Source organism: Mercenaria mercenaria, chromosome 5, assembly GCF_021730395.1.
Source record: "Mercenaria mercenaria strain notata chromosome 5, MADL_Memer_1, whole genome shotgun sequence".
Lineage (NCBI taxonomy): Eukaryota > Metazoa > Mollusca > Bivalvia > Venerida > Veneridae > Mercenaria > Mercenaria mercenaria.
Window position 1 is genome coordinate 5,892,401 of NC_069365.1, and position 23,902 is coordinate 5,916,302.

The following is a 23,902-nucleotide window of genomic DNA, read 5'->3' on the forward strand; positions in this document are numbered from 1 at the left end:
ATATTATATTTCTTATTATTTCCCAAAATACCATAATAAAACTTACATATAATTATTCAGAAATGAATTATCTTTCAAATGGTATAATTCTTAATAAAATCTGAAATAATTAAAGATGATCGATAATTAGTTAAAAATCAATTATTGGTAATTATCGATCAATCTTCACACCTCGGCGCGGGTCAATAGACAAGGACAATGGTTTATGACAGTGTGTGTTTTCACATCCAATTGCGACAGGCTAATAATTCATGAATATTCATGAAGTGATATTATCCAATCACAGAAAAGAAAGGGCTACGTAATGGCGTTTGTTTGAGAAAAATCGGCCGGAAGCTATTTGTTCAAAAAATCGTCAAAGTTCACCTATTCTTACAGAAAAAGTACAAGGTTTGTATTATCATAACGAATATCAAAATAAAGTGCATTTTCTCAGCTTTAAAATGATGCTAAATTTATTGAAATCAGTTTAGATTTGACCCGTCGCAATTACGTTAGAAGTTCAGTAGAAGTCTGGTCCAAAAATGGCGGACGCGGTAAACAACGCGCCGCCATCTTGAAATCGCAATCGGCGAAACTACCTGAATTAAATCGCCGATATATAGTTAAATATTAGCATGAAAGTAATGAAATAATAAAAATTGAATGAAAAACAGATAAATAATCAAATAAACTAAAAAATTATGCCGTTATTACAAACAATTTGATCGGAAAAAAGCTGAGAATGCACGACTTTTTTTTCGAAGAATTCCCGACATTAAAATTTTCACGAACGTCTTGAAATTACACTTCTTTTTGCTAACATCACTTTTAATTTCTCGTCAAAATATTAAAGAAGACATAAATTTGATATTAAAGAATCTGATTATCGAAAAAAATATGATGAAAAAGCAATAAATCTCGCCGAATTTAATGAAATTTGAAGGTGTCCGAAAACGAACCCGTCTAATTATTCAGTGAAATTTCGTGTCCGCTTTTCGGATACTGACTAAAGAACTAGTTTTATTTTACATTTGTTAAATAATACACGGTTAATTGTACCTTGATAGTGATGAAATTAATTGTATGCAAGCTTTATAATTCTTTTTTTATACATTTTCAGGTTGTGCAATATATATATTGACATCCTAATGATGACTTAAACATCAACTTGAAATGGCAGGACAGTACCCTGGCCCATTTTGTGAGGAAGCTGGACTTCTGTCAGCAAATCTTATCCACAATGTGATAGAACCAAAACCTGAAGGAACCCTCAAACATGGCCATATAATTGAGCTGAAGAAATTTGCTGATGCCTCAAAACTCCCTCTAACCAATCTCATTACCTGGCTAAATCAAATTGACAAAAAGACATGTGAAATTAAACAAGCCACGCTGTCTGTCCGCATCAAACGTGTTATTGAAACAAACAAAAAGTTGCTACACAAAAAGAAAGTAGCTGGATTCAAGACTTCGAATGAGTACCAGAATTCTCCGTTCATTCCTTTGACTGTCTCGCTGTCAGGAAACACGACAACCAAAGTTAACAATAATGAGACTTGTGTTGAAAAAAGTAAAACTGAAAGTGAAATGTCTGATCCAAAGAAAGTTACTTCAAAACAAGATGATTATTCAGAATTAGAGAAATGTGTAAGCAAAGAACCCTTAGTTGAGGAATTAAAAACAAAGAACATGTTACAGTATGAAATCAGTAAACAGCAAAAAATGCTTAGTAAAATGAAATCACTTGTAAGTTCTGAACGCGAACAGCTTGGGCAGTTGAAGTCGACAAAAGGACATTTTTCTGTCCGAAACGTAACAAAACGAGATGCCCTTGCTGCTAAGAATAGAAAACTACTCCGGGAAGCACATGCTACTATTGCGAAACAGAAGAAACTGATAGAAGACATTGAAGCACAAAACTTAAAACTTTCTCAAGAGGATGAAAGACTGAAACATGAGTTATTGAACAGTTGTTGTAATGAAAGTAACAGTTATGAACAATCAGACACTCACTCCTTTGAACACCAGATGAAAAAGAAAATGCTTGAGAATGAAATGTATGTGGAAAATTTGTTGACTGAAAATGAAAGCTTGAGAAAAAAGGTCAGTCGGCAGTTGTCCGATAAAAATAATGCCAAAAGGTCTGTAAGGTATTTTAAAAAAAATGTCAATACACTTCGCAGTGAAATAAAAACAAGAAATCAAATTAAAACCCTGACACAGACTGTCGCAGAGAAACAGAAAGAAATTGATCAGCTGCAGATTGAAAATGAGTTTTTAAAAGATGATAAGAAACAAAAGTATGAAACAAAGAACTCTGATGGGTCTTTCAATGATAGTATAAGACTGTGTGTAATTGAATTAGCTGGACTTGAAGTAGCAGTTGAGAAAGTCTCCCCAGTAATTCAAGTTATTTCCAGGCACATGTTTTCTCGTGAAATAAGTAAAGCAGACCTCCCAACTAGCTCAACTGTCCAAACAATTGTTGATGAAGGTCACTTTTTAGCAAAGACTTATATTTCAACAGTTATTGATGCTGCTGAAAGTTTCGGTTTGAACAGAGATGGAACTTCGCGCAAAAAGCAGAAGATAGTTGACACGTCGGTAACCTTAGACACAGGTGATGTGATGAGTTTGGGCTTCACTCGTGTTGCACATGAAAGTGCTAAAACAATAAACAGTGTAACTAAGAACAGCATAGATGAACTTGCCCAGTTGAATAGCACATTTTGTTCAGACAAAAATGATACAGCAAATACTAATGAAGAGTACATTAGAAACACCCTGCATAAACTCGCCTTCAGCATGTCCGACAGAGCGAGCAATGAAAAACTAGCGGATAAACTTCTCGATGAGTGGAGAGATGAAGTTCTGGAAACTTGTGAAAATGAAGACAAAACAACTGTCAAACACTTCCACTGCATGGCACATGTATTGTTGGGATTCCACAAGTATGCATGCACCGACGTTAAATCAGTTGAAACAAGTTTAGCTAAAGAAAGTGGTCCACTTGGACGTGACAGCCTTCCTGCGTTTAAATATTGGCGTTCGTCGGGCACAGTTGTTGAACGTGTGGTACGCACAACTGCAGAAACATTTGGTCCTGCTGGTGACCATCTGGGATTAAAAGACAGATGGGATGCGGATTGCAGTCAAAAGGGTGTCAAGTCTGTCCTGGGTAATTATCGTGACAACCGTTTCAACGGCATATTTCAAACTTCGGCTGAGGTGCTAGTCCATGCAGATCAAATGCTTGATGTGCTTAGCACAGTGAAAAATCCAAACCGGAAGCTTCAAGCAGTTAAAGCAGACCTTCAGTGTGAAAAAGTAAGAACTCTCCTTCAATGTTTTGGTCTGTTTTATGTTAAGCTGACAGGACCATACTGGAATCTTGTTACTTCAGGTGCAGTGCCTTACCTTCTCTTGTACAGTCATATCCAAGCTATCGCCGCATACTTGAAATCCTGTTCTGAAGATCCAGCCACACTCCTCAACCCAGAAGGACACTGGGAAACAAATGATGCTCATGGTATAGCAGACATTCCCTACAAGCAGCGTTTCATAGAAACTGTTTTTGAAGTAAATGACCAGACCAAAGAACTGCTTTATCAAATGATTAAAACTGTAAGTACAGCAATGCTGAAGTGTATAGAGAAGCAGTTAATTGACTTTCTACCAGGAGGGCAGTTCAGTGAAAAACCCTGTCAGGAGGACCTCAGAAGAACCAGTTATGCCCACTCGACAAACCTCGGATGTGAACACCATTTTGGTGACCTTGACAGCAGTCAGAAGCGTCGTCCTAATGCATCCATGCATCACCATTCGACTGTACAGCTCTTGAAAAGAAACAGAAAACCCATGATCGGATGGCTTGCAGAAATGTCCGAGTCTGAAAGGCAGGTTGTTTTAAAAAAAGCGCGGCAAGGCGGACGAAATCTGAGAAAAATTCACATGCAAGCAGAAAAAGAAGTGATAGATGAAATTAGTAATGACATGATCAATGAAAAAAACAAAAAAACAAGCAAAAAAAGGAAGCGAAATGTAGAAACTGAATGTGAACAAAATTTTGTTGATGATGCAGATGAGATAACCAAAGACTTACTTCCAATCCATGAACCATACAATGAAAATGAATACGTAATCGTAGCATACCAAGACCAGTGGTATCCTGGGTGTGTTCAGAAATCGGCAGAACAGCAAATTGTAGTAAACTTTATGTGTCCAACACGGAAGGCAGGGCATTTTATTTGGCCCGCGAGAAAAGATGTACAGACAGTATGTAATGAGTTTGTCATTAAAAGAAATTTTGTCCCGGAATGTCTGAACTCTGGGCGCCTGTGGAAAATTGTTGACTTCGAGGAAGTAGAGGATTTATACAAAAAATATTGTAAGGTGTATTTTTAATGTCAAGCCAAGTATCAGCAATGAAACAAATGATTGTAACATGTCACTGTGATATATTTATTTAATAATGTGTGTTTATATAAAATATGTTGTGATTTATATCTCAAATTAAATTTCATCAAGACAAATTATGTTAGGAGATAGTCATATAATGACGCAACAAATTTTTAAAAGCAAAATGCATTTAACAAATCCAAAATGTGTTAATGAAAACATTTCAGCAACATTTGTTAACTTATTGCACTGTCACTGTGATATATCTAACTTATTGAATTTGTTTTATGTTATCATTCATTTCATGTAAAAATGTTGATTTCTCATTGATTTTATGTATGTTGTAAATGTACAAATAAAATTTAAAATAAACACCCGTCATTTTGATGTGAAAATGTCAGATTTACCCCTTAGGCATGAGTCAGAGATATAAAATAACAGCAGAACTGAAATCAGCATGAAATTTTACATTACAGTGCAAATTTTTATAAAGATATCTCTATGAATAAAAAAGTTATGTTAATTTAACTGAAAAATCTTGAATTTTCGGTTCCGTCGATTGACCGCGAAAATGCAGAAAGTCTTTGAAAAAGATGACCAAATTCTGTCGAAAAATCAAAACTTAAATTTGGCATAACTTTTGTTTCAGTTGAGATATCTTCAAAATTTAAACTGTTCTGTGTTTCTTTTAAAAGGCTCTTTCAAATAAGTTTAAAATTAAGATAAAAAAGTAATTTTGAAAATTTAGCTGTGGTTGCTACTCATATATGAATATAGAGGCTATTCGTAACGTACGCAACTTCCGTGACAAAAACATTGTAATTGTTTACGCACTTAAAGACTTGTTTGACTATTTCACACCTGTGCCAAGATCACCTACACTGTTTCAAAGTGCCACACCCACTTTTAAACACTTTGAATTGCAGACAATATATTAGTACTGCATACATTAATATATCATTAAATATAAACAAATAATCAATGGATGTTTACATACAACATCTGCCAAATCACTTACATTGCAGTCTGTGTCGTTGATTTCACTAGAATGTGTAAAAAGAAATGCCGACCAAAAACAGTAAGCAAGTGATAACCCCGGTAAACTGACAGTTACTATGGAGTATTTGAGAAACGGAATCTTTAGTAAGTCATTGGAGATAGTCTTTTCTTTCTGTCCCATCTCTCTACGCCGAATTTACGAAATTTTTTGTGACAAAATCTGTTAAAACTTAATTTAACTTATCGTGGTATTTTTCTACCTTTTCACGTTGGATGAATGGGAAAGTGCCGAGGATTTCCGCAAATCATTTTGGATAAAATTTCCCCATGCCGTACCCGTACTGTACATCTATGGAAATTGCCTAATAGTAAATACAAAATGTTATCTGCCAAATTTTGACATTCAGACGGTAATTGTCAAACTATGGAAGGCCTTGCGCCATGCTTATTGCCAAATACCAAATATTTAATGCTAAATGCTAATTACTTAATGCTAAATGCCAAATATGTTATGTTAATGCCAATTATTGAATGCTAAATACTACATTCTTCTTCTTTTTTTTTCTTCTTTAGTAATGGCAAACAGTCCTCCTGGACTATAATGGCCATGCGTGGGGGTTAGTAAAGTAAAAGAATTGTCAAGCCTCCAGAGCTACTCAATCCACCCTGTTGGACATTGACAATATGATAAAAAATATGTGCATTAAAGAAAAAAACCTACTTTAGCCCTAATAGCCTATACATTGCATAATCACTATGTACATGGTGAAGAAATAGAGTGCTAGTACTGTTAAAAGATAAAAGCATGTGTACTGTCTAGGGGATATGGGGCAAACTAGTCAATCCTGACTTAAACGCAGAGTTTGAGTCAGCATTGACCAAGTATACCGGCAGTAAATTCCATTCAACTATTGTCCTTGGAAAAAAAGAGTATTTGAGATAATCTGTTGAAGTGTGCTGAATGTGGTAAGCCAGATGATGGTGGTGTCTGGATGGTCTTGTAATTGGGGTCATGTATTGCAGCGGTGAGATAGCAACAAGTCCATAGTGGATTTTGTAAAAGAGACTGAGGCGTGCAATCTGTCTTCTGCGCTCTAATGATTCCCACTGAAGTTGGTTTAGTGTTTGCATTACTGTACCCGGTGTTTTGGAGTAGTTATTAGTGACAAAACGGGCAGCTCTTCTCTGAACATTTTCAAGTTTTTGTTTATCACTTACATGATATGGATCCCTAACTGATGAGCAGTACTCCAAAGAAGGTCTTACTATCGATTTGTATGCTGCCTCTTTTGTTTCTGGTTTAGATGAATGTAAATTACGTTTTATGAAACCAAGACTTTGACTTGCTTTGTTTGTTATTTTATTGATATGTGGTGTCCAGGAAAGATTAGATGAAAGATCAACACCAAGGTAAGTAACTTGTTGGACAGCGGACAAAGGCTGGTTGTGCAGAATGTAAGCAGTCTTGACTGGTTTAGTTTTGGGAGCAGTTACGTGCATGATGTGACATTTGTCCACATTGAAGGACATCCTCCATTTCTTCTCCCACTCCTCCAGCTTGTTCAAGTCTTCCTGAAGGGCCTGTGGGTCCCTAACGGAGCGTATTACACGATAGATGATGCAATCATCGGCAAAGAGCCTAACACTTGAACAAACACTGGAGGGTAGGTCATTTATATAGAGAAGAAACAAAAGAGGTCCTAAAACTGAACCTTGGGGTACACCAGACTCAACTGAGGCTTCTGATGATATAGCGCCATCAACAACAACTTTCTGCGTTCTGTTTAGTAGGAATGCTCTTATCCAGTCATGAGTGTTACCAGTTATACCATAATGTTTCAGTTTGTGGAGGAGTCTCCTGTGGTCAACAACATCAAAGGCTTTACTAAAATCCATAATGGCGACATCAACCTGGCCTTCCTTTACAGATGTGACCAGATCATGAACAAAACCCACAAGTTGGGTCTCACATGATCTGCGTGCTCGAAAGCCATGTTGATTGTCCACCAGTATGTTATTTGCATCAAGATGATCCAGAGTGCTACTGACTACAATATGTTCTAATATTTTGCAGGCAATACTGGTCAAGGACACTGGTCGATAATTGCTTGGTTTAAGTTTTTCACCTTTCTTAAAGACAGGAGTGACATTTGCCTGATTCCAATCAGATGGTACAGTTCCAGATTTTAAGGACTCATTGAAGATATGGGAAAAAATTGGTGTTAATTCATCAGCACATTCTTTAAGGACTCGGGGTTTTATGCAATCTGGCCCAGCTGCTTTATGATTTAGCCCTTTGAGCAATTTTGAGACTCCCTTGTCCGAAACTGATATATTTCTCATGTCAGGAAAGGGACTGATACCAAGGTCTGGAAGCTCAGATGCATCTGGCTTAGTAAAAACTGATGAAAACTGACGATTAAGTATGTTTGCTTTATCACAAGAGTCAGACTTTAAAATGCCATTTTCTCTAAGAGGAGCTACTCCACATGAATCATTTTTTAAACTTTTAATAAAACACCAAAACTTTTTAGTGGTTCCATTTTTGTGCTCAGTTGGGTCACATACAATGTTGTTTATGTAGTTCCAGTATGATTTCCTTGTTTTCATTTGTATAAGAGCTTTAACTTTTTTAAGTTTATCAAAGTACTTATCTTTACCTTTCTTGAATTCCAAATGCTTTATGCCATATACTTAATGCTATGAAAAGAATACTTTAATTTGCAATTAAACTGGAATCGCGTGGATGTAATTTTCATTAATTTTATACCGATGAGAACACCATTCCGTTAAATTTTGCATCTATTAAGGATGTAGGATCATTTTTTGCCTACAATTTAGAATTTATTTATACTCTGTAGATTGAAGAGCATAAGTTTCTATGACAAATAAGAGTAGAAAAAGCACAGGTCACCGCATTCGTTTTTATTTTATAGGGCATTTTCTTCACCAACTGTTTAAGCAATTCTGAAACTAAGTGCACTAGGTGTGAGTACGTAATAAAATATATAATATCCCACTTAATGATATGTGGATATCAGGTCTTACAGGTTACTATGAACGCATGAAAAAGATATTAGGAATAGCTACTGACAGTATTTAGACACCATAACCTTTACTGCCGGCTCCAAACCAGGCCAAAACAATTTTTTCACTCGTTTGTCAAATCAAATAGGACAGAAAATTGTGGTGTTGCTCCTCTCAAAAGTAAAGGTCAAACATTTGTAGATCCGATAGCAAAAGCCAATATACTCAGTCGGCAGTCTGAGTCAATTTTCTCTTGGTCTCAGCCCCTTAGCCTCGCCAAGTCATGCAAACAGCTGCCGACTCCTGCAAATCAACCAGTCACGCCCAAGGTCAACATATCCCAGAAGGGGGTGGAACAGCTCCTTAAAAACCTAGATCAAAGCAAAGCCCCTGTCCAAGGTGAACTGTCACCTAGGTTATTAAAAGAATTGTGCTTAGAAATAGCCCCTGTCCTTACTTACATATTCCAGATCTCCCTCAATACTGGTATTGTCCCCAATGACTGGAAGCATGCAGTCATTGCCCCTGTATATAAAAAAGTCCAAAGTGTAAACCCTCTAATTATCGCCCCATACACCTTACATGTTTCGCATCAAATTTAATAGAACATATCCTGGTCTCCAACATTATGTCCTTCTATGATCAGTTTAATATCCTTAGCCCTTATCAACATGGTTTCAGGTCAAAGCACAGCTGCGAAAGCGATCTAATAAGTTTTTCCCAAGAAGTCAGTGACAACTTAGAACTAGGTCAACAAACAGATATCATACTCATGGATTTCAGCAAAGCTTTTGATAAGGTATATCATCACAAACTAGTCCATAAGTTACAAAGATTAGGTGTCAACCCAAAGGTCACTTTTTGGGTCAAGTCCTTCCTTTAGGGTCGCAGCCAGCAGAATGTCGTCGAATGTCACAATTCAGATAATCTCCCCGTCCTCTCTGGTGTCCCTCAAGGCTCGGTTCTCGGACCTTGCCTATTCCTTTCCTAAATAAATGATCTGCCTGAAAGTGTTAAGGGCAAAGTGAGGCTGTTCGCAGATGATACGATAGTCTGTGTTACGGTCAAATCCAACAGTGATGCCCAAGCTCTACAGGAAGTCCTGTTAAGCCTCGAAACCTGGGAGCCTGATTGGTCCATGGAATTCAATCCAGACAAGTGTGAAGTCCTCAGAATCATTCGCAAAAGAAACCCTGTTATCTTCCTTTATAAGCTGCATGACATCGAGTTAAAATCGGCTGATTCTGCCAAATATCTAGGTGTAACCATCAACAAGGAGCTATCATGGACCAATCACATCAACAACATAACATCCAAAGCAAAACATTCCCTAAGATTCCTCAAACGAAATGTCAAAACCCCAAATAAAAGAGTCAAAGAGGTTGCATACAAAACTTTTGTTAGACCCCAGTTAGAGTACTGTTCCACCATATGGCATCCATGGCAAAAATACCTTACCCTCAAAATAAAGCAAGTCCAAAGATCTGCAGCAAGATATATTTATAATGACTACAGTTACACTAGTAGTGTTTCCAAAATGTTAAATGAACTAAACTGGCAAACCCTAGAATAACGCCGTAAGATCAGCGCAATTAATATGTTGTATAAAATCCAACAACACCTTGTTTTTATTGACCAAAGTCACTTTATAAGAACTAGAAACCTGAACTATTTGATACCGTATTCAAAGACACACTGTCATGCAAACTCCTTTTTTCCCCAGAAGTATACATCTGCGGAACAATCTCCCTGTGTCTTTGCAAGCTAGTCCCAGCTTAGATATATTTGCTCGGCAGCTGCCACCTTTCTATCAGTTTTAATTCAACTTCCTGCTTTTACTTTTAACCTGGCCTGTAAAGTAGATATTTTACTTTATTTTTGTGATGCACATAATTTCTGTGTTTTTACTATTTTTAAAAGCGTTCCCTGACAACGCGCCTGCTATTCATAATCGTTAACGATTGCTAAGAAGTAGAACATAGACATAGACATGGTGATTTCAGTATTACATATTAAAGCATATATGTCGCTAACAAATCTCTTTCATTTGTCCATGTTGACATAATTACCCCACCCACTTTTTCAATGGGAAAAATGTATTAAAATATAAAAAATCTGATGTAAAGATTTTCTAAATATTTTGCTACTTTAATGACACCAAAAAATGCTTCAAAATTGAAGTTGGGATCATCGTACATCTAAGGGATATAAAAAGGGAAAATACTGGTGAATTTTGGTATTTTATGTTCGTTTCTTTTTAATTTATACTTTCTAAATAAATACAATAAAATGCCTCGTTGAAAACTTTTAATCAGTCGGAAAAATACCCGAACCAAATCGGATCTACTTAAATAGATATTTGAAAGTACCGACTCTTACCCAATTGTGCATGTTAAATTACATAAAGGCAAATGCCGGCCAAAAATAAGGATGATTTTTTTCTCGGAAAAAGTAGAATATATTTGGTTAAATTGTGTATCATTAGCCATAATTTTGACGATTTAGCATTTATTTTCGGCATAAATTCTGTTAGAAAGTGACTAAAGTCTGATTAAGAAAAAAGGTGAGAAATATTTTAGCTTGTTAGCAGTGCATACAGGCCTGTCAAGGACTTCAGATGCACAGATGAATTAGAACGTACAATCAGCCTTACAGATCAGCTAAACAGTTGAAGCATCATAGGCGGGACCTGAATCTTCGCGATATAAACTGACAATCGAAACTTTCACTTGTTCAAATTGTTTCACTCGGATGATAACTGAATCTGATAGAGTTACTGATGCTTCTAGTAACATATTTGACACTGTACTCTTATCAAATCCTTATTTGGCGGACATTGTATGTGAGAGGTATTCCTGGTTTCAGTGATCATTCCATTCTTTTTGTTGATATTCTTTTATCAGCTAGAACAAAGAAGTATAGAATACAGTATATTTATTTTTATAGCTCTTTGCTAGAATCAATCAAAAGCAAAAACACATAATTTTACTGTTTGATAAAGCAAACTGGCCCGAATTCAAAAGACACTTAAGAAATTTTGCCACTCAAAATTGTCTGCAAACTTTGAATGTACAAGATTTATGAATCTCCTTTAAGAATAAGTTAGAAGAAATAGTGTTAAGTCATATACCTCAGTAGTAAGATTGTTTCTGGTAAACTTCCATGGCTGAATTGCGAAATGAAAAAGTTGTTGAAGAAACGTGAGAAGCTATACTGTTGAGTTAAAAAAAGTAGAAATCTCACTCTTTTTTCTAAACTTAAAAAGATTAAATCTTTGATTCAAAAGAAAACTCGAAATTCTTACTGGGGTTATATGAATGACATTGTCTGTAGTCCTGAAAATCATAAACATGGTACAACAAAACGTTTCTGTGGTTTTATTAAAAGTTAATGAAATGATTCTTGCGGCATTGATCCATAAAATGAAAATGGGATTTTAAAATCTAGCGCCAAGGACAAGTATAAAGTTTTAAATAGACAGTTTTCTCCTGTTTTCACAAAGGATCCAGACCATAATCTACCAAACCTTGGACCTAGCCCTTTTGCCATCATGTATGAAATAAAAGTAACAGAAAATGGTGTTAGAAAAATTCTGGAAAACTTAAATCCATACAAAGCAGCAGGTCCAGATCAGATTAAACCTAGAATTTTAAAAGAATGTGCAAATGAGTACCGATTTTACTACTTCATTCAATAAATCCCTTAAACAGCTCTGTACCCTCATGTACCCTTATGCAACGCCTGTTTATAAAAAAGGGAGAGAAAAAATCAAGCTTCGGATCATAGGCCAGGTTTTAAACTGTATAGGTTGTTCTAACCCCACATGCATGGCCATAATGTATCAATTTTGAACTTTTGTCATTACTATAAATGAATGAATGAATGAATGAATGAAATATTCAAAGAAACGTTTTTAAAAATGGCGGATATCCTGAAGAAAAAAAACCGCTCGTACATCCTTAAATAGATGTCATCTTAACTTTGATAGCCTGCCCGTGTGCGTTTTTCACGGAATGAATTGGACAGACTTTATACATTCTGTAGCGATTTTCTGCGGATCTGACCTGCATTTTTGGTTGATTTCCGGTTGCTGCCACAAAATACTTTTTATGAGAATTTAGAGATTATAGAATAAATAAGGCTTCAAAATGATGGAAATTAATCTAACACGTGTTGATTATACACAGGTGATGAAATAAAAGATATCTTAAATTTCATGCCGTCTCACGCTGTTTGATTGGTTTTACAGTCAATTCGTCCCCAAGTTAACTCGTCCCCTTTTTTTCATTTCGCCCCCCCCCCCTTTGTGACCTTTTATATTTTTTTTATCATACTTAGCTAGAAAAATGATTAATATAATCATGATGTATGTGTTCTGTAAAATAATTCTGCATTTAACAAAATGAAAATTTTATACCTCTTGCTGCTATTTTCGCGTTACATTCTGATTTTTGCAAGAACAACAATGTGCAGCACTCTCTATTGTAAGCAAATTTTTACCTACTTTGAAAGCTTGTTACGTTTTACACCCAGTTTATGTAAATGTTAGTTAATTATTTTTAAATGCCCTCGTCGATCATTTGACAAAGTAAAATCGGTAATGAATTGTACAGATGTTAGTCAAAACATCCCCTAGTCAAAACACCCCCCATTTTGGTCAAAATGTCCCCCTTTTCTGGTCAAAACAACCCCCTTCCAAAAGATACCAGGTCAAAACACCCCCCTTAAAAATTATATAGATCTATGTAAATACATATTATTTAAGTTAATTTGGTAAACATTATTAAATTATGATGTTCATTATATTGTTTTACATGCATAGATTTGAATTAGAATATTGTAAACCATTAATTTTAGAATGTTATATGTTGTAAAATTATCTGATGTTTATATTGTGTAAAAGTGATGTTTCTGTTATTTATTAATAAAATTAAATGAAATTATAATGTTGTTATGTTATAAATGAAATTGTTACAACTGCATGATGACAAAGCGTTAATGGATCAAACAAGCACTTTGTAAACAGGTATCTAAAAGTATAATTGCACAACAAATAAATAATGTGAAAAAAGTTATAACTATTAAAAATGAAGTGTCCTTACATTAAGTGTAGGAACAAAGTCAGCCCGCGTCAACATGCCATTGCCCGCGACTCGTGTGGCAACGGGCAACACAGAACCTGTGACACAGGTAAGTTATATTCATGTTATTATTATTATTGATTTCTTGAATTACTAGACTTCAGTAAATGTCTTTTGTGGAATATTTATCATATTCCAAATTGTCTAACTACTTTTTTGGCAAATACGCAATTTTCTGCCAAAATCTGATTAACTACCTTTTACCATTTAATAATATCTTTATTTTATTTTATAAAATATTGAAAATCTGGTCAGAAAGAAAAAAAAAGCAATATACACATCATAATCGCATTATGAAAAGCAAACAAATTCAAATATACGAGTAATCAATGCACTGTGAAGTTAATCCAATCAGAGTAGATGTGTTATAACAGGAACAGATTACAATAGGTGTTAATTCAATAATTAGTAAAAACAGATGAGAAATGAATGATAAATATTTGTTTACAAGTACCAGAATTAAAAAGAAATCATGATATAATGAAGAAATATGGTCTGTTCCATGAGGAAACCTGTATTAGTGACAAAAATCAAAATTAAGATAGCAAAATATTCATTAAAAACTTTCTTTTATCTTTCAAATCTTAAAATTTGAAGTAATTATCTTCACTATTTCAAGAATTACAATGCTAGTAAGTTACTGAAGGCATTTTGTGTAAACTGGTATTATTATTTAACTTTGTGTAAAAAGGTATTAACATTCTTTTCAGTCATTTCATTTTCTTACTAAAATTTTTTTCAGTACTTATGCACATTGTGATTTTATCACTATAAATGTTTCTTATGTCTTTTACAGCTAACTGCACAGGGGTATGTCTGCAAGTTCCTTGCTAAAAAAATGATCACCATTTACAAACCAGGCTCACCACACAGTTCAGGATGGATAATTGTGTAAAAACTCACTAGCATAAACGAATTGGACTTTTGATATTTGTAGCTGGAACACTTTGAATTAATATTGTGATATTTGACACGAGATTAGACATGGAACAGCACATAAACTCGGTATCCAATCGTGCTATTTCAGATCAACAATTGTCACACAAGAAAATATCTAACAACTAGCCAACAAAATGATGATAATTAAACTCTGTAGTAAAACATCACGGGATGGACTATTGTAATGTGCTGCTGCATGAGTAATACCGAAAACAAATCTTAAAAAGACTACAGTTTGTTCAAAACTACCAGTAACCGTCTAACGCACTCCACACAAATCGTCCCGCTATGACCATGTGACTCCTATCCTGAAAGATCTCCACTGGCTACCTGTAGAGTACGAATCAAATTCAAAAACCTAACACTTACCTATAAAACATTACATAACAAAGGTCCAGTATATATCAAGAAAATGATGAATGTATACCAAACAAAACGAGACTTACGATCCCAGAATGGTTCATTAAGACTGGAGTTACCTAGGCTACGAACACTGGAACAGCAAATTATTCAGTTTCAGTTTTATGATTGCATATGCCATGTTTTGTGATTTTCCTACATATCTGTGATATGTCACAGGTTTAATTGTAAAGCGTCCTTGACCGTATATTTCATATGAAAAGGGCACTCAACAAATCTGGTATAATGATAATAATAACATTGTGAATTTGACTTCTTGGTGAAGAACAGTGAATGAATAGTGTGATGTTATTTTTACTTACTAAATTATAAATATGCAGTAGTGACTGTTCTGGTGTTTTATTAATGTTTTAAAAATAAAGTTATAACTCTGATCAGCATTTTGTTCATTCTATACAAATTTTGATTGTATAGAAGAAAAGATTTTCCCTTCACAACTGTTCACACCTTATTACTGGTGATTAATGGGTTTATGACACCTACTAATATTAAGCCCACAGCTCAATTAAAGCACAACTATATATAGTTGATAGGTGTTGATTGCATTATTTTAGGTGCTAATAAATCAATTTTGTGTATTATCAGTACATAATCCATAAGTTTCAAATTGAAAAGATGATAAAATATATGAATTAAAAAGAATTGAGAATAATACAAAAAAAAATACTAGGGGGGTGTTTTGACCAAATTCTAAACTGAATGGGGGACGTTTTGACCAAAATGGGGGACGTTTTGACTAGGGGACGTTTTGACTTGATACCGAATTGTACGTGTGTTGTCCAAATACTTGACGTAATTACACTGCCACTGTCTTAAATTTACATTGCAAAAATTGTTAAAGCCTTACTCACGAAATAAATTTTGAAAATTTAGGGGTCTGATACATTTTACACTTCCACAGGAAGCGCTTTATCAAGTCGGATGCCGTACTGTGAAATTAGAATTAACTCCCTTGGTATAAGTGAAGGTCACATGCACCGGAAACATGATGGGTTTAAAAGTAAACAAATAGGACTAGAAAAGTGATTTTCTGCTTGAAATAATAGTGGAAAAGAAAGGGTTTCTGAACTTAATTATAATTAAGTTAATAGGAAAAAACAGCAACATAATATTGTTTTTCTTTCCTTCATTCATTTATTCCCAAGGCTTAGTACTGCGAAAATAGGTGCAAACAGGCTACTTTAAAAACTACATTTTTTGTTTTATAAATACCCAGTTGTATGTAAATGTGCAGAGTGCATTTCCGTTTTGTGGCTTTAATTTAAATTTGTAAAGTTTGCTAGAATGTTATGAATGATCTTCGGTGAACGCCAAGAAGAAGAAGAAGATAAGAAAAACCCACAAGCATTTTTTTCAGATAAAAAATATCTGATTTTATGTGAAATTTCAGAAATTGTACGCTTATTGTTTTGTCTATATGTTTGTGGCTTCTCATACATAAAACAAATATACTGGACATTGCTGCAAAAATACAGGTGTGCAGTATATACTATGTGTTATAAGTAAGTTCTTTCCTTCAATTATCTACATGTATGCATTTTCTTTTTCATAAACCTTTGAAAAGATAATTAAATAGTAAAACCAATCATTCCCTTGATCAGCCCAATCGACTTTCAGTTGATAAATCATTATTTAATAACACCTTTCAATTAGTCGAGCATCCACTGATAAGGTGATTAATAATCATAAACACCTTTTAAAATACCCCTTGTATAACAGAGTAATAATAAGTGTTAAAACAACAAAGTCTTGCGATTGACAGGTAAATTTTTGGCTATTGACAGGAATGATATAATTAAGTACAGAAAACTTGCCAGACTCGTGGATATTATAACTTAGTTATGCTACAACTACTTTAATGTAACATATAACACATGTATACAGTACGGACGGATTAACATGTTAATTACAGTCAAAGTAATCTTTACTTGCTTCATTATACATATGTGGCTGTCGCTAATCCATTAATTGATAAACAGTTAATATTCTGTTTTGTAACTCTTCTTTCATTCTTATTATAAATTTGTAACACTGTATTTACTGCATTAGCTTTTTGCTAAAGCTTTAATTACAAAGTTTATTTACTTAATCTTTTAATATGATTTGGCTGGATGTGAGCCATGGAGGATGTGCTCTCTTGTTGGTTAGACATGTGATACTGCATACTGCTTAAATACTCTTCGGCACCAGAGAGTCCATAGGCAGTATGCAGCATCACACTGCACATAATGCAAACTAAACTTGCCTAGTCATTACCGTCAAGTCCTGAGACTGAAGAAGTTCACAACTGCTAAATGAAACCTGTCAGGGAAGATGTCTAACCAACAAGAGAGCACATCCTCCATGGCTCACATCCAGCCAAATCATACTAGAAGCAACCCAACTGGGGCCCTTTAGTTTACACCAAAATAAGGTATGAAAGTTCAAAAAAGTTAAGAAAAAAAGTAACAATGACCAGTTGTTAATGCCTGAATATTGAAATGCATATGGATTCAAACAAAAATCGTTTTTGATGTGTAGATGTGAAATCTCTTTCAGGTTGGAGTTACATCACCTAAAAGTTTATGTTTGCTTCCAGTGTCAGGGAAAACACAAAAGGTAAGATAAATATAAAGGTACTATGATTATTATTAAGCATTTCTTGATTAAGTCAAACAAATGCTTGAAAAATCTCAGAATAATACTTTTACGCTGGTGGAGATTTTCTTTTTAGTCTTGTTCTTTTTTTTTCTTCTTAGATATACCATGCATGTCTCCCACAGAGTATTATAGGTAACACATTGTGAGAATGTTGAGGAATAACTTGTTTTGTTTAGTTGTATGATGACAAAGTCTGTTAAGTACATGGTTTTTCTACGTGAATATGAACTTTCTTTCTATCATTATCTAAATTCCTGATTTTTACTTCCAGATTGCTGTGGCTGATCACAAGGGTGTTTTACAAGTGTTTGGTCTCAAAAAGGGAGAAGTCCAGGTTTGTTTTAATACCTATTTCAGGCTTTCACATATACATTTTCTATATATACTGCCAGGAAAATATTTTAGAGGCAGCTGAGCTTGAGTGTTTTCCCCTAAACTTACGAATTTAAAATGTTGCATTTTTTAAACTTCTCTACATGCCATATATATGTGACAGAGCATGAGATTTTGGGTCCAAATGCAATTTTGGTCAAAAATGGGGTTTTGGGCTAATCTGACAGACTGACCCGTTCTGAGTAAAAATCTTCAATTTGACAACAAAAATCAGTCGTTGTCATGGAGATATTACCACTTTTCGGACACCATGTCTAACTGTATCAAAATTGAGGCAGTATATCTTAATAATGACACCATATTTAAATAATATCAAGGTAAAATACATGATAAAATAACAAAAGCAACATGCAATTAATGGAATGTATTTCTTTCTGTCTCTTTCTTTCATGTAGTATAAAAATATTTATGTTCTAAAAATCGTTTCTATAGCAACACTGTTGTTTAACCTCTTTTTTAACAGTCTCTTGATGAATCTAGCAATAAATTAAATAGAATGTGAAATAAATACACAATTAACTTTTTCTAGTGTGCTAACAGTTTACAGACAACAGTACTGCTTTATGACATTCTTTTGAACAAGATACAGAATTTATTCGATATCAAATTAGACAACATCCCAAAAACTAGGCCATTAATCTTATTATTATAGACACCTTATCTATTAAACAGTAAGAAAGAAAATCAGGCAAGAAGATATAATTATTAGACTGTTATTATCAACTGTGAGTTTGCTAAAATTTCAAAAGACTTAGATATACTGATCAGTGAATCATTACCATGGCAACGATGTGGTATTTTCTTACAAAAATACTAACATTACCATGGCAACAATGCTGTATTTTCTTACAAAAATACTAACATTTTTGGCAATTTCTTTGTAATAAATTGAATATTGGAAGTGTTTTTCCATATATTTACATCAAAAGCTGTCTGTTTTCTTATTTAAAAGTAAGAGAGTAGACATCATTCCGTGAAAGTTAATGTAATATGGTTTGAGAAATACATAATTTTCAGATACACCTCTCTCAGTTACAACTATTGCCATTTTAAGGCAGGCTTGTGTATTACATAGTGCTTTGTTGATGCAATTATTACATATGAAAATATATTCACTAACATAATACAGCTTAACATATATAACATATAAACAAGAAAGATGTTGTTTACATATGATGATATCCAAAGTAATTTAAAAGTTAAATTAATGTTACCATGGCAACAATGCAATATTTTCTTAAAATAGTAGTTTTTTGTAAATTTTCCAGAAAGAATCAGAACATTCATTTAGCATCTGTTCAGTATACATTTGTTTAACACCACAAATGGTCAATTATGATCATTTATAAAAAACAAACATAACTTTATGTAATATAACTTGTCTTCCAGAACTACATATTTTCCTGCTATGCCTATCTGCATTACAGCTTTGCCATTTTATGGCAGATTTGTGTTATAACATGTTTTGTTGATGGTTACACATAAAATATATTTTCATGCATAACATAGTCTGATTAGCAACAAGACACATGCTGTTTACATAATCAAACAATTCTAAATTTAAGTCAAATTTGTGTTACCATCATGGTAACTCACAATGTTTTGCAAAACAATTAGCTATTTCTGCAAAGGTCATGTCATGTAAAACTATCTTTTAACACAATTATAACCATGGATTAACATGATTAATTCTTGAATTGAGATATATTATATTCAGCCAGTAACAAATATTTTCTGCTATATTGGTAGTTTTCTGCCATTTCTGGAAAAATCCTTTCTACACTCACACTGGCAAGGCAGTTTGTATTGTAAAAATGTTTCCTCCAAAGGTTGTGCTTTAATGTCACACATGTTGTAGTTTTTAAACAACTAGGATTCATTCACCAGACATGTCTTAGTATTTCATGAATGCAGTTTTGGAAAATTTATAAGTTAAATTCTGTATTGTTAGAACAATTAGGATAGTGCTTCTCATACAACTTCACAGCTGCCATGACATCAAAACACTACTTTTTCCCAATATTTCTCACAGTTGACTAAGTTTTACTTTTTCTTGAAACACATTTGTAATTTGAACTAGAATGTTTAACTTTTTCAGGTCATGAGGGCAGGAAACATGACATTATTTGTGCAATATGGAGTTATTTGTTCATATCAGTATTTGTGACATGCACTCTATTCCACAGGCATGATTTCAGCTGGATGATCAGTAGAACATATTAATTCCTTCTGTTTCATTCCCATTTACATATTCATAGTTCTTTCATCACTGCAAAACAAAAATTCATCAACATTAGAACTTCATTTTAATAAGATTAGTATAAGGTTACAGAATATAAGACTGTAAAGCATCTTTTTAAGCTTAAGAGAGTCTTTTTGTTAAAAGCTGAATGAAAGCAGATTTGATAAGTATAAACTCATCCAACAATCTTACAGTATTCATGCAGAAAAAGTTTTTCAAGAATACATAAACTAGCTAAGATTCCTATAGACTAGACATACAATTCATGCAATCAAACTAAATGTAAACACAAATATTGTAAAAATAATTTTGAAAATATGAAAAAATACATACATGATATAGTCAATTATTGTATGTCATTACTTATTCACTTCTTAATATATGACACATATTTGTTGAATGGGTCTATAATCTCTTAAAATATTATGAATGAAATAGATCATTTATGTTTTTGCTACTTTAATGTCTTTATCTCTCTTAGAATAGCAGTATATTAACTGTAAAAATGTATGAAGAAATTTACAAACCCCAATAAAATCCAGCTTAAATTGTTGTGTATAGACCTTCCTGGAAAATCATTTCACTGTTTAAGGTCATTGCATCAAGCCAAACAATCCTCAGTGTTTGATCTGTAAAATGAAAAAATACTGAAAAAGGCTGAAATGTGAGATAAAAATGCCCTGGGCAGTTAGTTCAGTACATATTTAGCACAAAGACTTCTATAAAAAGAGTAATAGGTTTGAATTCCTGGCAAGGCTTTCAAAACAAAATATATCTAAAGTTTATTTATTTTACTAAGTGGTTTTTAGTCACTTGCCAAGAACAGTAAAAATGGTGAGGAATCCAGAAATAATGGCCAAGTGAACAGTATGCAAAATTAACTTGAAAAGCTTTGGAAAAAAACTGTCTCTTTCTAAGTAAAAACAATATTTATGCCTTGTAGAAGTTTTAAGTATGGACTGATTTGAATTACATGTAAGAGTTAGTGATTGAAGCTGACAATAGATGTGTAACAACTATTCCTAACCAGTCACTTTCATGGCATGGCTATATTTATAAAATGATCAGTGCTTTACCTTAAGTATGTAACTAAACATTATGACTGACTGTTGTAATTTTGTCTGGCACCAGAGTCACAAGGTCTTTATCAGTGTTTATGTAATTGTCTTGCATACTGATTCTACTGAATACTTCTTGTAATTGTCTTGCATACAGATTCTACTGAATAAGAGTCAAAACCGATTTTAAAAAAGTTGAATTCATGGCAGATTTAGTAGATAAAATATAGTCTACAATATATTGACACTTGTAAATAAAATGTGAACTGCGCTAAATCTACCTCGAATCTGTCATGATTAGTGTCAAATCCGGGCTATTTTTGGAAAAGATATCGGACAAAACTGTCGATATGAACTTACTAAACTTGCGATTCGCTAACTGTCATTTATAAATACAATCGAAATAAATCATCAAATAATTGTTTTTGGTCGTTTCGTTTTCTCCGCGACCTTCCATGTTTACAAATGGCGTGTCGATTCAAAGGGCGATAAATTATCAATCATTTAATTTTTTTAAAGAAACGGAATTGCAAAACACGGAAATGTTTATAGATGTCACTTCATTTTTTTCTTGTGGCAAGGTAGAGTATTATTGAAAGCAAGAAATGCATTAATTGCTGCGAACACGTGGTAACGTCCACCATTTTTTGTGACGTAACTTTAATCGATGTTTTCTCAAATGACGTAACGCCGAATTTGGACCCAAAATGTCATGGTGCGTCACATATACTAAAAGAGGCTGAGCTACAGCATACATTGTAACCTTGGTTTCAGCAAACACTTAACAAATAAGACATCTATTTTCTTTCCATTTGTTAAAATCCATAGAAAGTTAACATAAGCAGAACAACAGTTTGTGTACAACAATGACCAGTGGAGCTCACTGTAGAGAAGCTGGACTATATAAAAGGAGCAGTAGTGCTTACTGTATGGACGTACCACTTTAAAACATCCACATCTTGTATTCCCATTGGTGTTGAATGTAGTCGGGTTGCACTGCACAACATTTGTACAACATACATGTTATAGTGGGTGTTCACTGTATAGCAGTTACACTTGAAAACATTCACATCTTGTCTTCCCATTGGTATTGGAATGTAGTCAGGTTGCATTGTACAACATACAAATTTTAGTGGGTGTTCACTGTATAGAGGTTGTAAATATATAAATCCTGTCGCATCAATGTCAGGTATTATGTGATCTCTGGTTGAGGGCTGATCAAAACTATAACAAAATTTCCCTAACTGTAAGGCTTACACATTGTGCCAGTTGCAGTACAGAATATATTCATTGTTTCTTTACTTGCAGTCTGTGTTTAAGACACAGCCAGGACACAAAATTAGCCGTCTGGAACTAGGTGGACCTGTTGATGGAGTCAGGGAAAGAATATTTGTTGCCTCAGGTCCAGAGGTCAAAGGATACACAAAGAAAGGAAAAAATTTCCTTAGCTTTGATACAAATATGTCAGAATCCATTGAATCAATGTAAGTTGTCAGTGTTTGAAATATCTGTTTATTGTTTTTTAAATGTAGCTGATAATTTTTTCTTATTTTGTCAAAATAGCAGGCATATATGCCATAATGTTGGGTAAAATTTATAGAGGGAATTACGTTAGTTACATCATAAACTAACTGTATACTGACCACACTGTTACATTGCAGAAAGTAATTGAAAACATTTTGAAAAATAGAAATAAAAAGTTAAAAATTACATGGTGTCAGAATACATTTTGTTTATCAGTTCACATGTAAATGTACTTTCACATAATATTTGACTGAAATAATGAAAAAAAATGAATGTATTGTTTTGGTTTAACATGACAGGTATGTGGAGGGTTCAGACCTGTTTTGTTGTGGCAAGTTTATGTACAATCACTACAGAGATTGTAAGGATACCAACTTTTTCTTGTCTGGGGATGAAGTGAGTGATGTGATATGTCTACCAACTAATGTGGTGCAGGATATCACCCCAATCCTTGCCTGTCAGGACAGGGTACTAAGAGTATTACAGGTAATTTATCACAGGATTATCTGTGGATGATTGAAATATAACAGTGAAATTTAGCCAGTAATTTCACATGAGAACATGTAAGGTCAAAGTGTCTTTCTCTCATGAACACAAGATATAATATTTACAGTCATGGCTAAGACACTTGTGAAATATTGCATCTGGTGTTTGCTCCATGAAATCAAATCTTCTCTATAATTTTAACAGACATCCCAACTCTCCCGATCCGATCGGGTTTCTCCCGATTCTGGTTGTAAAACCCGATCACCCCGATCAGAAGTCTCAATCTCTCGATTAAAAAAAAAAAACAACAAAACAACATAAACACACAAAAATTATGAAATAATCTGCTTCTTTGCGCCTATCTGATACTGTATCACTACTGACGAGTCTGTAAACAACAGCTTTCGGATATTTTCGCACCTTATTCTACCCGTGCTGATTATTGTTTATTACACGATTTAACAAAGCCAGGTGTTGATTAATGTGTCACAGTTGAAATTAAAATCCAGACTTTAGATATCTAAGTAAATTCAATCAAATTTAGATTAGAAATTATACTGACTTTACCTTTTTCTGTAACTTTTTGAAATCGAAAGTAGATGGTCGCCGAGTCAACCTGCTAGGTTTTAAAAAACATTTCTCTTAAAATCATT

At 33.9% G+C, this 23,902-nt stretch overlaps 3 protein-coding genes across 5 annotated transcripts in view; 2 read left to right on the forward strand and 1 right to left on the reverse strand.

Annotated features, from left to right (window-relative positions):
* The window catches only part of LOC123556344 (post-GPI attachment to proteins factor 2-like), a 28,654-nt gene extending 22,991 nt beyond the window's left edge, over positions 1 to 5,663 (reverse strand). Inside the window, exon 1 of the mRNA XM_045346973.2 lies at positions 5,399 to 5,663. Within this exon, the coding sequence (XP_045202908.2) occupies positions 5,399 to 5,560 (162 nt within the window). The 5' untranslated portion in view covers positions 5,561 to 5,663. The remainder of the gene's footprint in view (positions 1 to 5,398) is intronic.
* LOC123563840 (uncharacterized) lies at positions 4 to 4,750 on the forward strand. 2 transcript variants are annotated; one of them, XM_053542570.1, is made up of 2 exons: positions 4 to 390; positions 1,103 to 4,750. In XM_053542570.1, the coding sequence occupies exon 2, from the start codon at positions 1,156 to 1,158 to the stop codon at positions 4,384 to 4,386; it is 3,231 nt and encodes a 1,076-aa protein (XP_053398545.1). In that variant the 5' UTR covers positions 4 to 390; positions 1,103 to 1,155; the 3' UTR covers positions 4,387 to 4,750. The 2 variants fall into 2 exon arrangements, with proteins under 2 accessions (XP_053398545.1, XP_053398546.1); XM_053542571.1 differs by lacking the exon at positions 4 to 390 and adding an exon at positions 528 to 623.
* A 6,777-nt stretch (positions 5,664 to 12,440) lies between the features above and the next one.
* LOC123556345 (Bardet-Biedl syndrome 7 protein homolog) overlaps positions 12,441 to 23,902 on the forward strand; it is a 35,793-nt gene continuing 24,331 nt past the window's right edge. For both annotated transcript variants that reach the window (XM_045346975.2, XM_045346976.2), the window contains exons 1-5: positions 12,441 to 12,593; positions 17,445 to 17,504; positions 17,818 to 17,880; positions 22,548 to 22,723; positions 23,063 to 23,249. In XM_045346975.2, coding sequence (XP_045202910.1) covers positions 12,555 to 12,593; positions 17,445 to 17,504; positions 17,818 to 17,880; positions 22,548 to 22,723; positions 23,063 to 23,249 — 525 coding nt within the window. In that variant the 5' untranslated portion in view covers positions 12,441 to 12,554. The remainder of the gene's footprint in view (positions 12,594 to 17,444; positions 17,505 to 17,817; positions 17,881 to 22,547; positions 22,724 to 23,062; positions 23,250 to 23,902) is intronic.

Excerpts from the sequence above, each read along its gene's own strand:
- LOC123563840 (XM_053542570.1), top strand. The coding sequence starts at position 1,156 with ATGGCAGGACAGTACCCTGGCCCATTTTGTGAGGAAGCTGGACTTCTG.